We start from the raw sequence: 20,765 nt of genomic DNA, 5'->3' as shown, positions 1-20,765 counted from the left end.
ATTCTGAGCAAAGTTTACACATTTTTCTTTTTATAACAAAATACACTATGTGGACAAAATATATGTGCAATTTATTGTTGCTTTGGTTTCATATTTTAAAATGAGAAACCTTGAGTGTGACATTGCTGACTTCCTGTTAAAAAGACTAGTTGTCTGGCAGTTCTTTGAGAAATTGCAGTGTCCAGTGGGTACTGGTCAAAGCCACATATTTCTGCTTTTATTTCTTTACTGTGAAAAACCATTTTGCATATATTTAACATATATATATAATTTCCTGCCTATAAATATACAGAATTGTGCTACTGTATAAAAAGGTAATAGTACTCTATAAAGTTTGGAACAGTACCTTCCTGTTTTATTAGTTTAGAAATTTCATTTTGTCATTTTTCATTTGTAGGTTGGCAAAGGTCTTAGATTTTAATACATAAAAAATGAATTGCACATCTGAAAAGGCAACCCATGCATGCTTCGTATTTTACAGTAACAGACAGCTTTGTGGCCCATCATTTCATTGGATCAGTCTTTGCATCTGTGTTCTTTGTTCTTATCTGTGTCTGATATTGTTTCTCTGCCCTGGCAGGTGATCCTATTGCTCATCATGCTGGTTATGAGGAAGCGAGTTGGCCTCACAATTGCCTTGTTCAATGTGGCTGGAAAGGTTTTCATACATCTCCCACTGCTAGTCTTCCAGCCCTTTTGGACTTTTTTTGCTCTTCTGCTGTTCTGGGTCTACTGGGTCATGGTTCTGCTCTTTCTGGGAACTGCAGGTATGTCTATTTAGAAATTTAGCTGCAAACTGGAACAAAGCATAATTCCTCATTTTGTAATCTCAATTATTCATAGGTCTTAGATATCTTTTATGTGTCTAACAATCTGGAAAGTTCCTATACTTCAAAGTACACATGTACCTTAAAAAAACAGTTGCAAAAATTCAAATGATTCTGTATAGTAGGCACCATAAGGTGCTTTAGCCTGGGGGTGCTGTGGAAGCAATCGGCAGCAGTGGAGCTACCTGACAGGCAGGAGTCTTCCTGCCTGTTTTATACACAATCCCGGTGGCTGCAGCCACTGGATTGTGTATAAAACCCCCTGATGTCAGGTCCATACAGACCTGGCAGCGACAGTTTTTTTCTTTTTTTTAAAGCGTTTTATCCCATGAATATCAAGTGCAGATAACTGCTTTATGAAAATCAATATTGCATAAGCATAACCATGGCCCCAACTAATACATGAAAGGACTTGACTTGCACCTTTTAGTGCCTATTATACATAATTTGTTTTAAAATAATTTTCACTACAGGTTTTCTTGAAAATAAGTTTGGGTTATTTCTTACTCTGTGAACTGTTGTGCAGAATTTTGGGTTGTAAATATCTCTATAACATGTTCTCTTTTCCCATACTTTTACCTTTACATTCTTAACCAGTTCAGCTGTTGCACATGTATTTCTCTTATGCACCTGAGCAATTTTTGCTATGGTCCTATTGATTCAACAACCGTAACCATCATTATTTAAGATAAGATAAAATGTAATACATGTAGGCTAAATTGACACTCCAGAATAAGGCAGTCCATAGATGAGTCTCATCTCTCTCTCTCATATATACACACACAGCATATTTTATTTTTTTTCAACTAGTAGGTAAAATGGAAAAAAAATGATCCCCCCAGCTACATATTCGAAGTAGATGGGAGAATCCTCCCTGCTGCACTATTGTATTCTGGCAGCTGGGAGATTTCCCCCAACTGTCAGAATACACTGATCAGCTCTGCCAGCTGTAGCTAGCGGCGCTGACCAAGTGGGACAGATCCAACAGGGTGGTTGTGAAGAGGTAGATCAACTCCTGTACAACCTCTGCTCATGGATGGATCAAAATTTGGCCAGTTCCTTGAACCAGACTGAAAATATTTGTTTTTATTGAAAATATCAGTTACATGGCTATAATTAGGATTTTTATCTTTGTGTTTAAAGCTTTGCGAATTGAGCCTATTGTGTTTTTCAGGATTCTTTTGGTGAAAATGTCTTGGTAGAAAAAAAAATTATTTTATATGCAATCTTTAGACACAGTTAATAGAGATGAAAAAATTGTTTTTAGATATAAAAAAAATAAATCAAAATAATATCTAAAGGGAAAATAAAGTTAAATAGGACTGCTTAGTTAAGTACTGTAATGCAGGCCATAGATGGGGAGAAAAACGGCCGATTTTTCGTCCGAAAATAAAACCGGCCGATTATCTTATCGTTAGTGGACGATTTTGTCGGCCGTTTTTCGTGTATTTTGGACTTTCAGATCATCGGTGATGTTGGAAAATTTTCGAAAAACGCCCGACTTTATCCTCATTGATGGTCAAAAACGAACGATCGTTTTCCGAAAAAGGATCACAAAGGCCACAAAATGACATCATTTCCCGTTATAGGTTACTCATTAATCGGCCGATTTTCGTAATAATTGGTGGTCAGGTAAGTTTTTTAGACCGACCGATAGTTCGTTAATCGGCCGAAAATCTGCCGTTTTTCTCCCCATCTATGGCCTGCATATGTCATAAGGGGATGAATAAGAACAGATTTCATCTAAAAGTCTGTTTCTTCAGGTTTAATTTAAAGTTTTAAACCCTACTCTTCCTGCACATGTGGAAAAAATAAATGTTTTTCTCTCTCTTTTTTTTTCTCTTCTTAGGTGATCCATATGCTAATGAACAAGACTTTGTGGAGTTCAAGATTAATGGCCCTCTGCAATACATGTGGTGGTATCATGTAGTAGGGCTCATATGGATCAGTGAGTTTATTTTAGCCTGCCAGCAAATGACCATAGCTGGTGCTGTGGTAACATACTATTTCACAAGGTGAGATTTTGTTAATAAATAATTGAAATGTCCCTGTTAATAAAAAAAAAAAAAAAATGGGTATAACTTAAATGCCACCTTAAAAGCAGGAACATGAAATAAAGGTCATGTATATTTTTTAAAGGCAATGATTAACTTATATAATAACTGAAGAAAAAAAAACACAGTCATGTACCATGTACACGTCCCGTGTGTGTATGTATGTATATTTGTGTGTGTATATAAATTTGTTTTTTCACCGTGTGTGTGTATCCGAGGCACTGGGTGGCAGGTTTGTGGAGGATGCTTGTGTCAGGTTTATTATCTGCACATGGTGAGGGGATGATGACTAATATGGAGAAAACACAGGACTTTATGTTTTTACGAAAAAAATATGCGCATGAGCCGTGACCTGGAAGGCAAAGAAGTTTCGCCTGTACGAAATTTCTTTTCCGGGACAAAGTTCAAAGCTGTTGAATGTCAACAAAACATTATTAACTGGCTTCCTGTGTGTGAATAAATGTACCGCTTTCTGTGTGTGATGTACAGAACATGCATTTGCTATGGTTATTGCTCTGTGCTAAACTGTTTGAAGAATCCCCCACAAAGTAACATTAATTTATGTCCATTCTCACCATATATTAACCATTATTCAAACATTTACGCCCAAAATAGTGAAATATACAAATATTTCATTCAGATATAAAAACAATTTAACCATTTCAATACCGCGCAATTTTACACCTTCCTGCCCAGGCCATTTTTCACGTTTCAGCGCTCTCACACTTCAAATGACAATTGCGCGGTCATACAACATTGTACCCAAACTAAAATGTTATTTTCTTCACACAACTAGAGCTTTCTTTTGGTGGTATTTAATCACCGCTGGGGTTTTTATTTTTTGCTAAATTAACAAAAAAAGACCAAACATTTTGAAAAAAAAAACACGTTTTTCTTTGTTTCTGTTATAAAAGTTTACAAATAAATAATTGTTCTTCATAAATTTAGGCCGAGATGTATTCTGCTACATGTCTTTGGTGAAAATAACCCAAATTAGGATGTATTATTTAGTTTGTAGGAAAGTTATAGAGTTCACAAACTATGGTATAGATCTGAAAATTGATCAATCCTGAAGTACTGACGGCCAATCTAATTTCTTGAGGTCCAAGAATGTCAGAACAGTACAGATATCCCCCAAATGACCCCTTTTTGCAGAGTAGACAGTCCGACGTACTTTATAAGAGGAATGGCGAGTTTTTTGAAGTTGTATTTTTTTTTGTCATAATTTTTCGGAAAATAAAAAAATTAAAAAAATTATTTTCACAATTTTTTTTTTTACATACTGTCACCAGTGCAGTACAGCGTGATCATATAACTGGCATGGCGGTGAACAGGGACACTGACTGGTGACAGTATGAAAAAAAAATATATATATTTTTTTTTTATTTTTTTTTATTATTTTTAATTTTTTATTACATTTTTTTATTTTTTTTTAAGATTTTTTTTTCATATTGTACTATGACCATAGTAGTACAATGTTACCATAGTAACATTGTACTACTTTGGGGAAGTGGTCAGTATTTTTTTTTTTACACAATTTGCTTATAGCAAAGAATTACTTTGCTATAAGCAAGCATTTACCTGAATGAAATCGATTCATTCAGTTTTTTTTTTTTGTGCTTAGCTGTGATTTGGTCACAGCTAATCACATGACATGTGCATGTGATTAGCTGTGACCATTCACAGCTAGGCAGTAGTATACAATGGATGGCATGAATGAAGCCATCCATTGTATACAACTGTCATGTGACCTGCTGTGATTGGTCACAGCAGGTCACATGGTACCAGCAACGGGGGCCGGTACTCAGATCTGTCATCGGCCGTGTCCGAGGTACACGGCGGGTGACAGATCGCGCAGCTGCGAGGCTCTGCATTACCGCAAACGGCGCATGTGCGGGTGCACGCCAGATGGCGTGCACCCGGAATGCCGCAGCACTTCTGAAGCCGCCAAACGGCCATTGGCCGGGCGGCTAATGGTTAAAATAGTCAGATCTTTTAAAGCAGCACTGCTTTATTGAGCTACTTTGTGGCATATCAAAAATAGTATACTTTTGAAGTTATTTTTTATCAAAAATATTTTAATGTTTACATAAATATTTTTTTTTTTTTTTTTTTTTTTTATAAATATTCTGTTTTTTTGTTTAAAATAGAACATTATTCAAACTGTACATTGTGTACATATATTTTTAGAAAAATATTCTGACAAAATGGTACAGACCTTCAATGTAGAAGACATACCGTATTTTTCGCTCTATAAGACGCACTTTTTCCCCCCCAAAAAAATGGGGGAAAATGTCATTGCGTCTTATGGAGCGAATATAAAGCGGCCGGTCCGGTATTTCCGCCGCCACCATGTCAGAATACTGGGCCGGCCGCTCAGCTCTTCTCTGCTGCAGGACCTTATCTGTTCCTCGGTCTAGCTCTGTACAATCTTCCCGCGCCGGCTTCTTCCCGCACCGGCATCTGTGACAGCCGGGTGCCCACTGCGCTTGCGCGAGAAGCGCTGCACTTTGTGAATGGTCCGGGATCTTTTGGGACACATGACAGGTCACAGCCGGATGCCCACAGTAAAGGGAGGACAGCTCCGTGGAAGTGGGAGCGGGCACCTGTCAAATTCAGGTACCCGCTCCCCCTCCCTCCCTAAAGGTCCGCAGTCTCTTGGTCATCCCCTGTACTGTCTGCAGTCTCTGGTCATCCCCTGTACTGTCTGCAGTCTCTGGTCATCCCCTGTACTGTCTGCAGTCTCTGGTCATTCTCCTGTACCGTCTGCAGTCTCTTGATCATCCCCTGTACTGTCTGCAGTCTTTTGATCATCCCCTGTACTGTCTGCAGTCTCTTGATCATCCCCTGTACTGTCCGCAGTCTCTTGATCATCCCCTGTAGTGTGTCCGCAGTCTCTGGTCATCCCCTGTACTGTGTCCGCAGTCTCTGGTCATCCCCTGTACTGTGTCCGCAATCTCTGGTCATCCCCTGTACTGTGTCCGCAGTCTCTGGTCATCCTCTGTACTGTGTCCGCAGTCTGTGGTCCATCTCCTGTACTGTGTCCGCAGTCTGTGGTCCATCTCCTGTACTGTGGCTGCAGTCTCTGGTCATTTCCTGTACTATGTCTGCAGTCCATTGGTTCAGAATATTTTTTTTCTTGTTTTTATCCTCTAAAACCTAGGCGCGTCTTATGGTCAGGTTTCATATGTACTCCAGCGCCTCAGGATATGCACAGCCAAAAGGGAAGCCAAGGCAACCAGGACAGCGACAACCAAAGGAAATGCTTCAGGGGTGCAGCCACTAGATAGAGAATAGACAGGTGGCGCTCACACCTAGCGCATTATCCACGGTTTATTGAAAGGAGTGGAAAATAAAAACATACTCACAGACGAAGCATGTATCTAAAAAGCATTTGCATAATGACGATGGCCACAACGGCAAGCAAGGTGTTCCAACTGTCAATGCGGTCAAATGGCTGACGCGTTTCAGGGACGAATCCTTTTCCTCAGAGCTACTGACCAGCCTCTGATGCAGATGTGTAGTGGATGGATGATGGGAGCCTTGCTGGTGAGGCATAGTGTGGGAGGGTGTGAAAAATCAAAAATAACATAATTTCCTGTTATATGTCATGATTTTTATGACTTGGTTGGCCGATTTTCGTAATAATTGGTGGTTACGTTGGTTTAACGAACGACCGATGTTTCCTTTATCGGACGAAAAAATGGACGGTTTTCAAGCTGTCTATGGCCTGCATTAGGAACTGACATGAGTTTAGTTAGTGGCTGGGCAAGCAGGTGGCATGATTTTTTTTTTTTTTTCTATGGACTGTACAAAGCCCTCCTTCATTGAAAGTTTTTGATACTGAATAAAAGCGCAGGTCTCTCTGTCTCCTGTTTTATGCAAGGTTTATCACTGCTGATACCAGTCGAGTCTTTTCCCGTTACTGTAAACATATAAATGGGTACACCTCTTTTAAAATTAATACTATAATCAATATCTCAATGAACACAAGAACAATTTCCAAAATTTTCACAAAACTGAGTTTTATAGAACATTTGTTTAGCTCATTACATGAAACTACGGTTAATATTACTTAGATTACAAAATCTTCAATTTTACTCAAATTATTTGATGCAAAAACTGAATACACCCCACAACAAAAACTACTACATCTAGTATTTTGTATGATTTGTAAGGACAGCACCAAGTCTTCTAGGCATGGAATGAACAAGTTGGCAACTTGTTGCAACATCTGTCTGTTAACATTCTTCAAGAACGATCTCTTTTAGAGCCTGGATGCTGGATGGAGATTGATGCTCAACTTATCTCTTTAAAAATTCCCCATAGGTGTTCGATTGGGTTCCGATCAGGAGACATACTTGGCCACTGAATCACTTTCACCCTGTTCTTCAGAAATGCAACAGTGGCCTTAGATGTGTGTTTTGGATCATTGTCATTTTGGAAAAGTGCACAATGAGCAAGGGCACAGAATGATGGTAGCATCTTCTCTTTCAATATAAAGCAGTATATCTGTGAATTCATGATACCATCATTGAAATGCAGCTTCCCGACTCCAGCAGCACTCTTGCAGACCCACAAAAAGACACTGCCACCACCATTTTTCACTGTTGGCACCATGCATTTTTCTTTGTGCTCCTCACCTTTGCAACACCATACAGTTTGGATCGAGACTGGGCTCAAGTACCGTATCTGCCGGCGTATAAGACGACTTTTCAACCCGTGAAAATCTTTTGAAAAGTCGGGGGTCGTCTTATACGCCGGTATACGGCGAGCCGGTGTCAGGGCGGCACTTTTTCGAGGGGCGGCGCCACCCCCCCTCCTCCTCCAATGGACACCAAGTACAGGGGTGGGCAGAGGGGCTGCTGTACCTTACCTGGCTCCGGTCTCGGTCCCACGACGATCCGGTCCAGGAAGCGCGGCTTCTCCTTTCAGTTCGGCCGCTCGATGGTCCCGCCGCCCGCTCGGCTCCGCCTCCTCACCGGTGATTGGGCGCCAGCACTGGAAAGAAGGCGCACAGGCGACCAATCACCAGCGAGGAGGCGGAGCCGAACGGCCCCGCGAAAATCAAGCGGCCGAACTGAAAGAAGGAGCAGCCGCTCCTCTCCCCCACTGACACTAACGATGGGGCACTATTCCTCCTCCACACTGACACCAACGATGAGGCACTGTTCCTCCCCCACTGACACCAACGATGGGGCACTATTCCTCCTCCCCACTGACACCAATGATGGGGCACTATTGCTCCCCCACTGACACCAATGATGGGGCACTTTTCTCCCCACTGATACCAATGATGGGGCACTATTCCTCCCCCACTGACACCAATGATGGGGCACTATTCCTCCCCCACTGACACCAACCATGGGGCACTATTCCTCCTCCCCACTGACACCAACGATGGGGCACTATTCCTCCTCCCCACTGACACCAATGATGGGGCACTATTCCTTCCACTTATACCAATGATGGGGCGCTATTCCTCCCACTGACACCAATGATGGGGTACTTTTCTCCCCACTGATACCAATGATGGGGCACTATTCCTCCCCCACTGACACCAACCATGGGGCACTATTCCTCCTCCCCACTGACACCAACGATGGGGCACTATTCCTCCTCCCCACTGACACCAATGATGGGGCACTATTCCTTCCACTGATACCAATGATGGGGCGCTATTCCTCCCACTGACACCAATGATGGGACGCAATTGCTGCCACTGATACCAGTGATGGGGCGCTATTCCTCCCACTGACACCAATGATGGGGTGCTATTCCTCCCACTGACACTAATGATGGAGCACTATTCCTCCCACTGACACTAATGATGGGGCACGATTCTTCCCACTGACACCAATGATGGGGCACTATTCCTCCCACTGACACTAATGATGGGACACTATTCCTCACACACTGACACTAATGATGGGGCACCATCATTGGTGTCAGTGGGAGGAATAGTGTCCCATCATTGGTATCAGTGGGAGGAATAGCGCCCCATCATTGGTATCAGTGGGAGGAATAGTGCCCCATCATTGGTATCAGTGGGAGGAATAGTGCCCCATCATTGGTGTCAGTGGATGAAATAGTGCCCCATCATTAGTGTCAGTGGGAGGAGTAGTGCCTCATCATTGGTATCAGTGGGAGGAATCATGCCCCATTATTGGTGTCAGTGGGAGGAATAGCACCCCATCATTGGTGTCAGTGGGAGGAATAGCACCCCATCATTGGTGTCAGTGGGAGGAATAGCACCCCATCATTGGAATACCAAACTGAAATACCATACCATATTGAAATCAAATCTGATGTTTTTTCATTTTTATTTGGTGTGCGTTGGAAGAGGGGTAGTCTTATACGGCGAGTATAGCTCAAACCCTATATTTTAACAGGAAAAGTAGGGGGTCGTCTTATACTCCCAGTCGTCTTATACGCCGGCAAATACGGTAAGTATTTAGGGAGGCTGAGGAGGGAGCTGAACAGAGAAGGTTTTTTTGCAGTGCTTTTACTGGCCCGGAGTATACCAGGAAATTAAGGTCTTTTGTGTCCTGATTTTTGGTCCTGCCCGACATGTTGGGTAACTGCCCTGACACCCAAATCAAGATGCTCTTTAAACATATAGCCATGGACTTGGTAGACCCCTTGGTCCAGTCAGATATTGGACACCTAATACATTTTAGTGGTCCTCGACTAAGCCTCCAGGTATCCGGAGGCGGTGCCTTTAAGAAATATCTCATCCAAGCTCATCACTGTAGATGTTTAGGATATTCACTAGAACAAGGTCCGAGATATTGACCAGCCAAGGTACCCTATTTATGTCTAAGGTGACAAAGGAATTTGGTAAATTGTTAACAGTAAGCACTTGTCGACTTCTGTTTATCATCCACAAACTGATGGGTTCATACCCCTTGTAATTTTCCACATTTTGTCATGTTACAACCAAAAACGTAAATGTATTTTATTGGGATTTTATGTGATAGACCAACACAAAGTGGTCAGGTGCATTGCTTTGGCCAACCGCAATGCACTGTAAGAGCGCAGTGCATTTTGGGGCATGGCAGGCGAACACCCTTACTCTTCGTGTGTTTGCCGAACATACGAACAGCCGATGTTCGAGGCCATCACTAATGCTGAAGCTAAATGAGTGCTAAAGCTTTTGAGTGCTGAAGCTAAGCACAATTGTGCTACTGTTTTAAGAATGTATGTTGATATACTGATTGACACTGATAAGTTGTATCTGTCTTGCTTCTACTGAAGCTTAACCCCCCTGGCGGTATTCCCGAGTATAGCTCGGGGTTAACTTTCAGTACCAGAAGCGGTAACCCCGAGCTACACTCGGGATTACCCTGCAGCGTTGCTCAGGGATTCCCTCCTGCACTTACTTTGTCCTGTGCTCCCGCGATGTCCCTCCTACAGCATACCCGGCCATCTCCTCCGGCCAATGCCGGCATTTGTCTTCCGGATTCCGTTCCCTGCAAGCGTCGGGACGTACGGGACAGAACCTGCAGGATATTAAAAAATTAAAAAATGTGACATTCACTCAATACACTAAAATCTCATAGTAAAACATTACTGTATCAAACCATTTCACATACATTTTGTCCCTAGTGCTTTGTCCTGTGCCCTGCCTACATTTTTACTGTTCTTTCTGCCTGGAAACTGAGATATGTCCATGGCGTCCAAAAAGCGTCCCTTTAGGTCAAAAGTGGTTTTAGACCAGCTAGAGAACAGCGATAGTAAATTTGAACCACTTGCAGAATTGAGTAATAATTCGTGGGGAAATTCGTATAAGTCACTGAAAACGATTTTGCAACTAAGCTCAGTGATGTACGAACTTGGCGCTCTATTTAAAATTTCAGTGTTTTGGTTTGATTACATTATTGAATTAAATTTATTATTATTTTTTATGATTATATTCCAATTTATGATTGCGTGTTTAAAATTTTATGATAACCGGGATATTTACTAGACTCTTGTTCGGACAGATTTCAGTGAGTTATTTCAAGAATTACAGCCCTACAATAAGAAAAACTACATATTTCCATGCAAAAAAAGGTACCGCTTTGAGCACAGAAATACTGACTTAATCAGACCGCTAGGGAGGTTAAGACAAAGCCTATTTTTGTTTGCTGACAAATCAAGTGGATGTTATGTTAATAGAACTGCCCCATGAATGCCTGTTTTCCCCTTTTTACCGTGTGTGTGTGTGTACACAATTTTTTAAATATATTTTTTCTTTCTTTCACACCTTCTGTATGTGAACAGTTACAAATTTTGGTGGTGTGCATTTGTTATTTCAATACAGAGCGGGGGAGGATCATTGGGTTTCCATCTTGAGTATTGTCCAACAGTTTACTGCTAGCGAAGCAGTGACCATGTTTTCCTTCAGTTTTTGTGTCTATTTAGGGCCAACAGATTTGAACACCAGACAATAAAGCGTAATTCCAACCAAATTTTTTTATTTTGACAGGAGACAGGTAAAAACATATTTTAATTGTACAGGACATAGGAATTTTAATTATAGACCATGGGTTATATGCTGGTTACCTTAACCTCCCTGGTTGTATTCCCGAGTGTAGCTCGGGGTAAAGTTTCAGCACCACAAGCAGTAACCCCGAGCTACACTCGGGAATACCTTGCAGCTTTGCTCCGGGATCCCTTCTGCACTTGCCTTGTCCTTCGCTCCCGCGATGTCCCTCCTGCAGTGTCCCCGGCCATCTCCTCCAGCTGATACTGGCATCTGTCTGCCGGGTTCCGTTCCCTGCGACATCGATACGTCCAGGGGACGTAAACAGCGGGAAATTTAAAAATGTCAAAAAGTGACATTCACTAAATACACTAAAATCACACAGTATAACATTACTGTATCAAACCATTTCACATACATTTTGTCCCTAGTGCTTTGTCCTGTGCCCTGCTTGCATTTTTACTGTTCTTTCTGCCTGGAAACTGAGAAATGTCCATGGTGTCCAAAAAGCGTCCCTTTAGGTCAAAAGCGATTTTAGACCAGCTAGAGAACAGCGATTGTAAATTAGAACCACTTGCAGAATTGAGTGATAATGATTCGTATGGGGAAATTCATCATTAGACACTGAAAATTATTTTGCAACTTTGCTCAGTGATGTGCGAACTTGGCGCTCTATTTCAAATTTGAATGTTTTTGGTTTGATTACATTATTGAATTAAATTTATTATTATATTATTATTTTTTATTATTATTTATTAAATTATAATTTATGATTTTGTGTTTCAAATTTTATCATACCCGGGATGTTTACTAGACTCTTGTTTGGACAGATTTCAGTGAGTTATTCCTAAAAATTACAGGCCTAGAATAAAAAAAGACATATTTCCATGCAAAAAAAGTACTGCTTTGAGCACAGAAATACTGACATAATCAGACCGCTAAGGAGGCTACTGTGATTGGACACTGGTAGAAAAAAAAAAAAAACAACTTGCTAGGGCTGTCTCTGAGCATACTCTCGTATAAACCTACTTACTCCATTTTTTTGCTAATGTCCTTGGGGAATGGAACTGTTCTCTGGAGAAATACTGTTCTTTTTTTAACCAGTGTTCATTTCCATGGCTCCCAGACCCAGAAGACCCCTTCAGGGGGGTATGCCCACTAAGGTAAGATAGTGTTTCACTGTATGTATATGTATATGTATATATATATATATATATATATATATATACTGGCACTGGTTCTTGGCATTTAATAATACCATCCGCAGTGCAGAGCACACAATGTGGTTTTGTAGGCAGTGGATTTGGGAATTATTCATTTTATTGTGTTAACCCCTGGCACTTTTGTCTCTAACATTTCTAAGCGCAAGCATTTTATAATTTGTGGTTTCTCTCCTCCTATCTAGACTTAATCTCAGGAGGATAAGGTAACTGCATCACGCCTTCTGGATGACTCATTCCCATCCACTTTTTCCACTATATGTTGCTGAACTCCTGCTGCCATCTTTTTACAGAGACCCATCCACAGGAACACTGTTGGCTCCTGGATTATAGTGGTTTCTGTATCCATTCTGACCTCCATTCCATGGGAAACCCCACTTGGAGTCCCCTCACTTAGCAATGGTGGATCACAGGTGCAAGGCAGCTGGGACAAAAAGCATGTGTCCTGCAGTAGCCTGCAGAAAACTCAAACTACCGTATGGGTTGATAGCTGTTTGTGTTCTGGAGCAATGTCCTATTATGACATTGTTCCCCTTTCTGACTCTATCTCCCTCTTGAGTACACACCATGCAGCCTGTCTGACAAAAGGCTGATTTCCCTGCCTCTATGTCTGAATTCTGTGGTTTTCAGAACCTTTTGGTTTCCGGAGGCTAGGAATGATACAGTCTTCCATTCCTCCTGATCCTCCTAAGGATTCAGAGATGGAACCTGCTTTACTTGAGGATATTTTGGAGAAAAGTATTGAGAACCATGATTTTGTACTGGAGACTGCAGAGAATTTTTCTTTCCCTTGCATTTTATGAGGTACATGCTATGGCTTTGCACCAGATGCTCTTTACTATGAACACACTAATTGACACAGTGCGCACTAGTCTTTGCCTAGCAGCACCAAACTCTCCACAAACTAAATAAGCCCCTATGAGTACTAGAAAATGGGCTAAATCAAGAGACACTTCCAATATATGCACAGATAGGTTTTGCACTTCCTGAAATGGTATGTATTCCTCCTAACCGGTTTCTCAGTAAACAGCTTAACCACATGCCGCCCAGCCACTGTAGAAATACGGCGGCAGGGTGGCACGGCTGGGCAAAACCATGTTTTAAAACGTGTGTTTTTAAAAAAGGTAGGGGGCGCGCTGCCGCCCTACCTGTCCCGCCAATCACGGCCGCGGATGTCAGTCACCGGGTCACAGCTGGTCGTTACCGTCTATGTCCCGGTGATTAGCGGCAATCAGTGACAGAGCACAGCTGCAGTTGCTGTGCTTTCTGTCAGTTCCCTGACGGATCCTGGCACGCTGATCGGGACACAAGAGTTTATCTGTCCCGATCAGCGGTGTTCCCTGCAGTACACACCCCCGCCCCCTAGTAAAACACTCCCCTCACACAGTTAACCCTTTCACTGAATAATAAAGTTAACCCCTTCCTCCCCAGTGCCATTAGTACAGTGTCAGTGGTTTTTTTTTTTTTGCACTGATCACTGTATTGGTGTCACTGGGGATGTCAGTGACCCCAAGTCAGTTCCCCCGCAGTGTCAGAATGTCCGCCGCAGTCCCGCCATAAGTCGCTGATCGCCGCCATAAGTCACTGATCGCCGCCATTATTAGTATAAAAAAAATTAAAAATCCCAGTATCTTTCCCGCCATTTGTAAACGCTATAACTTTCATGTAAACCAATTAATTTCCACGTATTGGGGTTTTTTGTAGCAAAGACATGTCGCAGAATGCATTTTGGCGGAAATTATGACTAAATTTGATTTTTAAATTTTTTTTTTACTGGACATGTTTTATAGCAAAAAGTCCAAAATATTTTTTTTTCCTCAAAATTGTCAGCCTTTTTTTTATAGCGCAAAAAATAAAAAACGCACAGGTGATCAATTACCACCGAAAGAAAGCTCAATTTGTGGGGAAAAAAAAGGATGTAAATTTAATTTATGTAGCATATTGCATAACCACGCAATTGTCCATTAAACTAGCGCAGCGCTGTATAGCAAAAAAATGGCGTAAATTGCAGTATCTACACCATAGTTTGTAGACGCTATAACTTTCACACAAAGCAATCAATATACACTTATTGGGATTTTTTTTACCAAAAACATGTAGCAGAATACATTTTGGCCTAAATTTATAACTAACTTTGAGTTTACTATATATTTTTTATAGCTGAAAGTAAAAAATATTGTTTTTCTGCAAAATGCCACCGAAAGAAAGCTCTATTTGTGTGAAAAAAAGGACGTAAATTTCGTTTGGAAGCAGCATTGCATGACCGCGCAATTATCAGTTGAATTAGTGCAGCACCGAGTAGTAAAAAGAGGCCTGGTTATTAAGGGGGGGGGGTAAATCCTCAGGAGGGCGAGTGGTTAAAGTTCCTATTGAAGATGTTCCCTCATTTAAGGATTCTGTTGATAGGTGTCTGGATTCCCTCTTAAAGGCCTTTTTCTTTTTTTTTTTGCCCTTGCATGTCCTGACCTCCAGCCATCTATTGCTGCCATTTCTATTTGCCAGACTATTGCTAACTGGACAAGACAGATGAACAGAGACCAGGAATCGATTATTGACTGCCCTGCTCTCTTAGAACAATTACAGCTGATACTCTTAGCATTATTGTCTTGTATTGATGCTCTAGATCAGGGTTTTCTCTTTACCTTGAAGGAACCTTTGGCAAAATGTTTAAGATCTCGGGGTGCCCCTGAAATAATGTTCACATGTACATCTCACAGAGCATTGGTGTGAACGGCAAGCTGTTGATAGAACAAATATTTTTAGTGATTGCATTAAATAATAGATATTAAAATTAAAAAGTAAAATTTGTGTTTTCTTTTTTTTTCTACACGTGCTCAATTCTGGGTCGAATTTGAGATAAACAGTGCACATTGGGTCAGCAAGGCAGAGCACAGAGGGTTAGCACGACAAAGTATGGGGGTCACCAGGGCAGAGCACAGGGGAGCTGCAGGCCACAGTACATAGTACAGTACAGAGGTTTCTGTGGAACCCCAATTGAGAAACCCTGCTCTAGAGAATGTAATTCCCCAAGTCTCTCAAGTATTTCTCTGTTTGCTTATGTGCATATTTGTGGTTAAAGCTATCTCTGCTGAACTTGGTCGCAAAAAGCATCTTCTATGCAAGTCTTTTGGCGGCAAAAACTAATTTGGGAATTCCCTTGATGAATTCATCAAGGAAGTCACTGGAGAAAAGGAATTCTGCCCTAGAGGAAAAAGCCTGTACTTCTACTCCTACATCTATTGCCTTCTACCTTTTTTGCTCTCATCACCCATCAATTTCCAAACCAGGGCCTAACACCTGCTTTCGTCACAAGCTATGGCCAGAAAAAAAGGGTGTCTTCACTCTTCAGAGTTAGAGAACATCTGTTGATGTTTCCACCAGTCTGGATCAAAGACATCTTGAATTTCTGAATCCCTTTCTGTTGTTTCAAAGGGGTACAAAATAGAGTTTCTTTCCGCTCCATCCCCTCTTTTTGCTTTACTATATGCCGGCTACAGACCAAAAGAAAGCAGCATATAATGACCACCTTGCACCCATAGGGTTTCTATTTAAACATATTCATAAACATTTTCATAGTCTGAAAACCAAATGTGGGCATGTGCCCTATTCTGGATTTAGAATCTCCAAAGAAGTTTCATCTGGTACCAAAATTCCAGATGGAATCAACGAGATCTCATTGCTTCTCTCATACAAGGGGAATTTCTGGCATCAGTAAACATACAAGATGCCTATCTACACATTCCATCTTGCCCATCACATCAGTGCTTTAAATCCAGTCAACATCCCTTAGGCTCATGTACACAGAGCGTTTGACAAACTCTTCTGACTGCTGTACACTAACTGCTAGAAAATGTAGGTTAAAAACGTCAGTTTAGCCGAGTTTAACTATCATGTTTAGACACAATTGAAGCATTTTTAAAAGATAACCTCAGGAGACCCTCCCAAATGCCCAAAATGCACTGAAAAATAGTAAGTTTAATAAAAAAAAATACTACTAAAATTCCGCATGAGTTATTTTATCAAGTCATGCAGTATTTTAGTAGTGAAAACCATGCGGATTCCCACTGACAGCTGAATGTAAAAGAAAGAATTGCCGACAATTCAAAAATAATTTAAAAAGTGGGGGCACCCAGATCCCGGCGCCCCCCCCCCACGTGAATAAGTATGGGATACATGGTACCACTACACATTCTTTGACAAGTCCTTTATTAAAAGAAGGAGAATAAAAGAATGTCCCCTGAAGTAGATCAAACGTCAATCACAATGCCCGCCACCGCTTCGAAAAAAAGAGGATTCTGCTCCCGACACTGGCTCCCAGCCATTTTCCTCTACTCTGGTTTGACATTTCTTAAATATGTAAACCTCTTGCCTTACAATCCCTAATCAAGACTTTTTTCTTCAGGGAGGGGCCCCTATAAATCTCCCAGTTTTACTTCCTGTGTTAATTTAGAAACCTTGCCTGGTACTTTAATCACTTCAAACTGGGTTCTTTGAAGAATAGAGACATTCTCTTGGCAGACCTCACCTGTAAGGTTGCTTTCCCGGTGGCTGTTACATGTTTGAGTTTGCAGCTCCTTTCTTGTAAAGAGCCATTTTGCACAAGGACAAGATGGTTTTATGACCAAAATCTTCCTTCTTGCCTGAGGTGGTCTCCTCTTTCCACATCTAAGGAGATTGCTCTTCCTTTATTTTATCCTGCCTCAAATCATGACAAGAAAATTGCCCTACATTGTCTGGATGTGGTCAGGGCTGTCATGGTCTACCTGGCAGCCACAGCCTCTGTTCCCAAGACTGAGTCTCTTTGCTCTGCCTGTGGGCCCTTATTAAGGGCTTCCTGCTACACCATTGCCTGATGGATCAACTTCTCTCCAGGACCTTTGCTGTTAGGAACAGAGTTCCTCCTTTTCGTGTCAGAGCCCATTCCAACAGAACTGTTGTGTTTCTTGGGCTTTTCTCCATCAAGCTTTCCAGATTTGCAAGGTTGCTACCTGGTCCACTGTTTACTCGTTCTATCAGGTGAATTTTGGTGCTTCAAGCTGTCATCTGAGTGTGTTTTGTTTTTTTTTCTTTATTAAACTTTTTTGCTTTTCTTATGGGCCTGGTGCCTGCTTTGTTTGCTAGGTTGTTGCCCATCTTTCAGTTTATTGCTTGGATACATCTCCTCCTGGTTTATAAATACAAGTACTGTACAATTCAGATATTAGGAAAATTTAATTTACCTGTGCATTTTCTATCTTGGTACAGTACAGGACATAGGCCCCTCTCCTGTGTCTTGGTCATTCCTTATTGATTGCTGAAAAACTGGAGTCTTACTGAGTAGCCAGGGTTATGCTCTAACGGCAGCCTTAGCAAGTTTTTTCATCAGTGTACAATCACCCAAAGGTAGCCTGCATATAACCAATGGTCAGTCCTGAGTCCTGTATTTTCATACAAAATTAGCAATGTACAGGTAAGTCAAAATTTATATTTTTGCCAGGTTTGTATGACTTTTGAGAGAATAGCAGCCAAAATTAGATGATATGATGTCCAAATTCCTAAAAATGTGGGAGCACCGGATTTCACACTATATGCTGGTGGACCTTGACCGAACTCTTCTATCTAGCTCCCAAACAATGGACCTCTATAGGTCCAAATATTTCTACCTACTCATTATAGAATTTATTTTACTTGTTCAGTTTCTTTGAAAACAATAACATGCTAATTTTTCCTTGTGCGCTGCGTGTAAACTGTACTTTCTATATTTTGTAAAACTCTACTAAAAATATTTTTTTATTCAATATTTTTATTAGTGTGGAGAACAGTTAGAACTTTTGAGAATGTTTTTGCCACCTATGCCTTATTGTTCAACGTATACCCTATCCCCCCCCCCAATATATTGTATAAGCTTAACTGAGATTAGGAAATCTCCCCAATAGGATTCACAGGCCGAAGTAAAAACCTGACAAAAATAGGAGTTTTGACTTGCATTCATTTTTGTAGTTTGAGTAGAAAGAGCAGCTATCACATAAGCTTCTAAACTTATACAAAATAGGATATTAACCTGGTCATTGAGGAGAGTCCATTAAGAAATCCATGCAGTTTGGAAATAGCAAAGCTATGCATGGAACACCAAGACCTCCTTGTTGCTTGATTTGAGGTAAAGTAGGTTTGGCAACCCTTTGTCTAGTATCACTCCAGATAAAGGCACAGAACGCATAACATAACACACATAAAAGCACACCCCACTTGTATCTCTGGGCAGGGAATCCTTATGTTTTGCTGGGGGCAAAAGGGGAAGTAAGTTCAGCGTGCAGGAAATTAGCATTTCTAAAAAAAAAATCATAAAATTAGTATGCAGTATGGTTACAGGAAAGAAAATTGCATTGTCTATAGCCTGCCTAAGAGAGAACTTTTTCCAGTGGTGGAGAAGGGGGTGGGTCACAGCAACTTTACAGACTACTCAGGTTTTAACCCTGACACAGACAGAGGTTCAGCAGCAGGATGAGGACATTCATACAGGATCCAACTGGCTGCACAGTGTGGGACATACTTCATCACAGGGGTGTTGAGTCACTAAAGCTATAGAAAGCTACAGGTTGGGCCTTACACAATTTATACACAAGGGCCCTCAGCTTTGCTATAGTGTACTGGAAATGGATGTTATTTGTGAAGTATGAGTTTACTGTTAAGATTATAATCTGAACTTTGTGTTTACAGAAACAAGCGAGACCTCCCATTTACACCTATTTTAGCTTCTGTAAATCGGCTAATACTGTACCATCTGGGGACAGTGGCAAAAGGAGCCTTCATTATTACCCTGGTCAAAATACCCAGAATGATCCTCATGTACATTCATAGCCAGCTCAAGGGCAAGGTGAGATACAGATCTAACATCTTACTGCAATGAAAGCATTGACTGTGTCATTTTTTTTTTTCTCTCTTGATATCGCCATGCAATAGTGGTGCTGTAGGAGGCTTGTTGTCCTTCTTGTGATAGCAAAAAACCTTTTCAAAGCGTTAAAAAAAAAAAACAGTAACCAGTGTTTACACCAGACATATGATATACCGCTGCAAACTTGAGAGGAAGTGAGAGCAATAATTCTCGGGCCATACTTCATGGTTAACTCTAAATTGATAACTTGTAAAAGCTTTCAGAGCATCGCCTATGAAAAATGTTAGGTACTGTAGTTTTTCACCATTTCAAGGGCCATGCAGTATTATGTCTTGGCATTTTTGGTATCCCCTTCCAATGATGGGGTGCTATTCCTCCCACTGACACCAATGATGGGCCACTCTTCCTCCCACTGACCCCAATGATGGGCCACTATTCCTCCCACTGACACCAATGATGGGACACTATTCCTCACACACTGACACTAATGATGGAGCACCATCATTGGTGTCAGTGGGAGGAATAGTGCCCCATCATTGGTGTCAGAGCGAGGAATCGTGCCCCATCATTGGTGTCAGAGCGAGGAATCGTGCCCCATCATTGGTGTCAGAGCAAGGAATCGTGCTCCATCATTGGTGTCAGTGGGAGGAATAGCACCCCATCATTGGAATACCATACTGAAATACCATACCATATTGAAATCAAATCTGATGTTTTTTATTTGGTGTACGTTGGAAGAGGGGTAGTCTTATACGGCGAGTATAGCCCAAACCCTATATTTTAACAGGAAAAGTAGGGGGTCGTCTTATACGCCCAGTCGTCTTATACGCCGGAAAATACGGTACATGAGGGGAGGGAGACACACCCGCAGAAACTGTCAACAGCCAAGCACCTATTTTGCCGCCAGTAACACACTGTGGCCAAAGGCTGTATCCTCTGCAGCCCTAACATCCACCTGGTAGAATCTTGTGAATATATATACTGAAGACCAAGTGGTGGCTTTGCAAAATCTGAGACGCCAACGCCTGATGACGAATCGCCCAAGAGGCTCCCACACCTCTGGTAGAGTGCTCCCCAACCCGAAAAGGTGGAGCTTTACCCTTCAAACCATAAGCTTGAATGATTAACTGGTGGGCCCAATTACAAATAATTGTTTTAGGTGCTGCTTGCACTGTCTTGGGCCCTTTGGCAACATCAATAAAAAACAAAGATTCTGATCTGTGCTAACATTCGCAGATAGATCCTGACGGCTTGTACTTCATGCAAATAATGCAGCAATCGTTCTAGTGCAGAATGAGGATTCGGAGGTTAGGACAATGTCCTGAT

At 41.5% G+C, this 20,765-nt stretch overlaps 1 protein-coding gene across 3 annotated transcripts in view; it reads left to right on the top strand.

Moving 5' to 3' along the window:
• SLC44A1 (solute carrier family 44 member 1) overlaps positions 1-20,765 on the top strand; it is a 182,359-nt gene that overhangs the window by 109,682 nt on the left and 51,912 nt on the right. For all 3 annotated transcript variants that reach the window (XM_089682620.1, XM_089682621.1, XM_089682619.1), the window contains exons 9-11: positions 581-767; positions 2,677-2,842; positions 19,265-19,421. In XM_089682620.1, the coding sequence (XP_089538746.1) occupies positions 581-767; positions 2,677-2,842; positions 19,265-19,421 (510 nt within the window). The remainder of the gene's footprint in view (positions 1-580; positions 768-2,676; positions 2,843-19,264; positions 19,422-20,765) is intronic.

Source organism: Staurois parvus, unplaced genomic scaffold, assembly GCF_062004578.1.
Source record: "Staurois parvus isolate SC_StPar_1 unplaced genomic scaffold, SC_StPar_1.0 ptg000292l, whole genome shotgun sequence".
Taxonomy (NCBI): Eukaryota; Metazoa; Chordata; class Amphibia; order Anura; family Ranidae; genus Staurois; species Staurois parvus.
The sequence above is the reverse complement of the archived record's forward strand: the minus strand, read 5'-3'. Positions and strand labels throughout refer to the sequence as shown.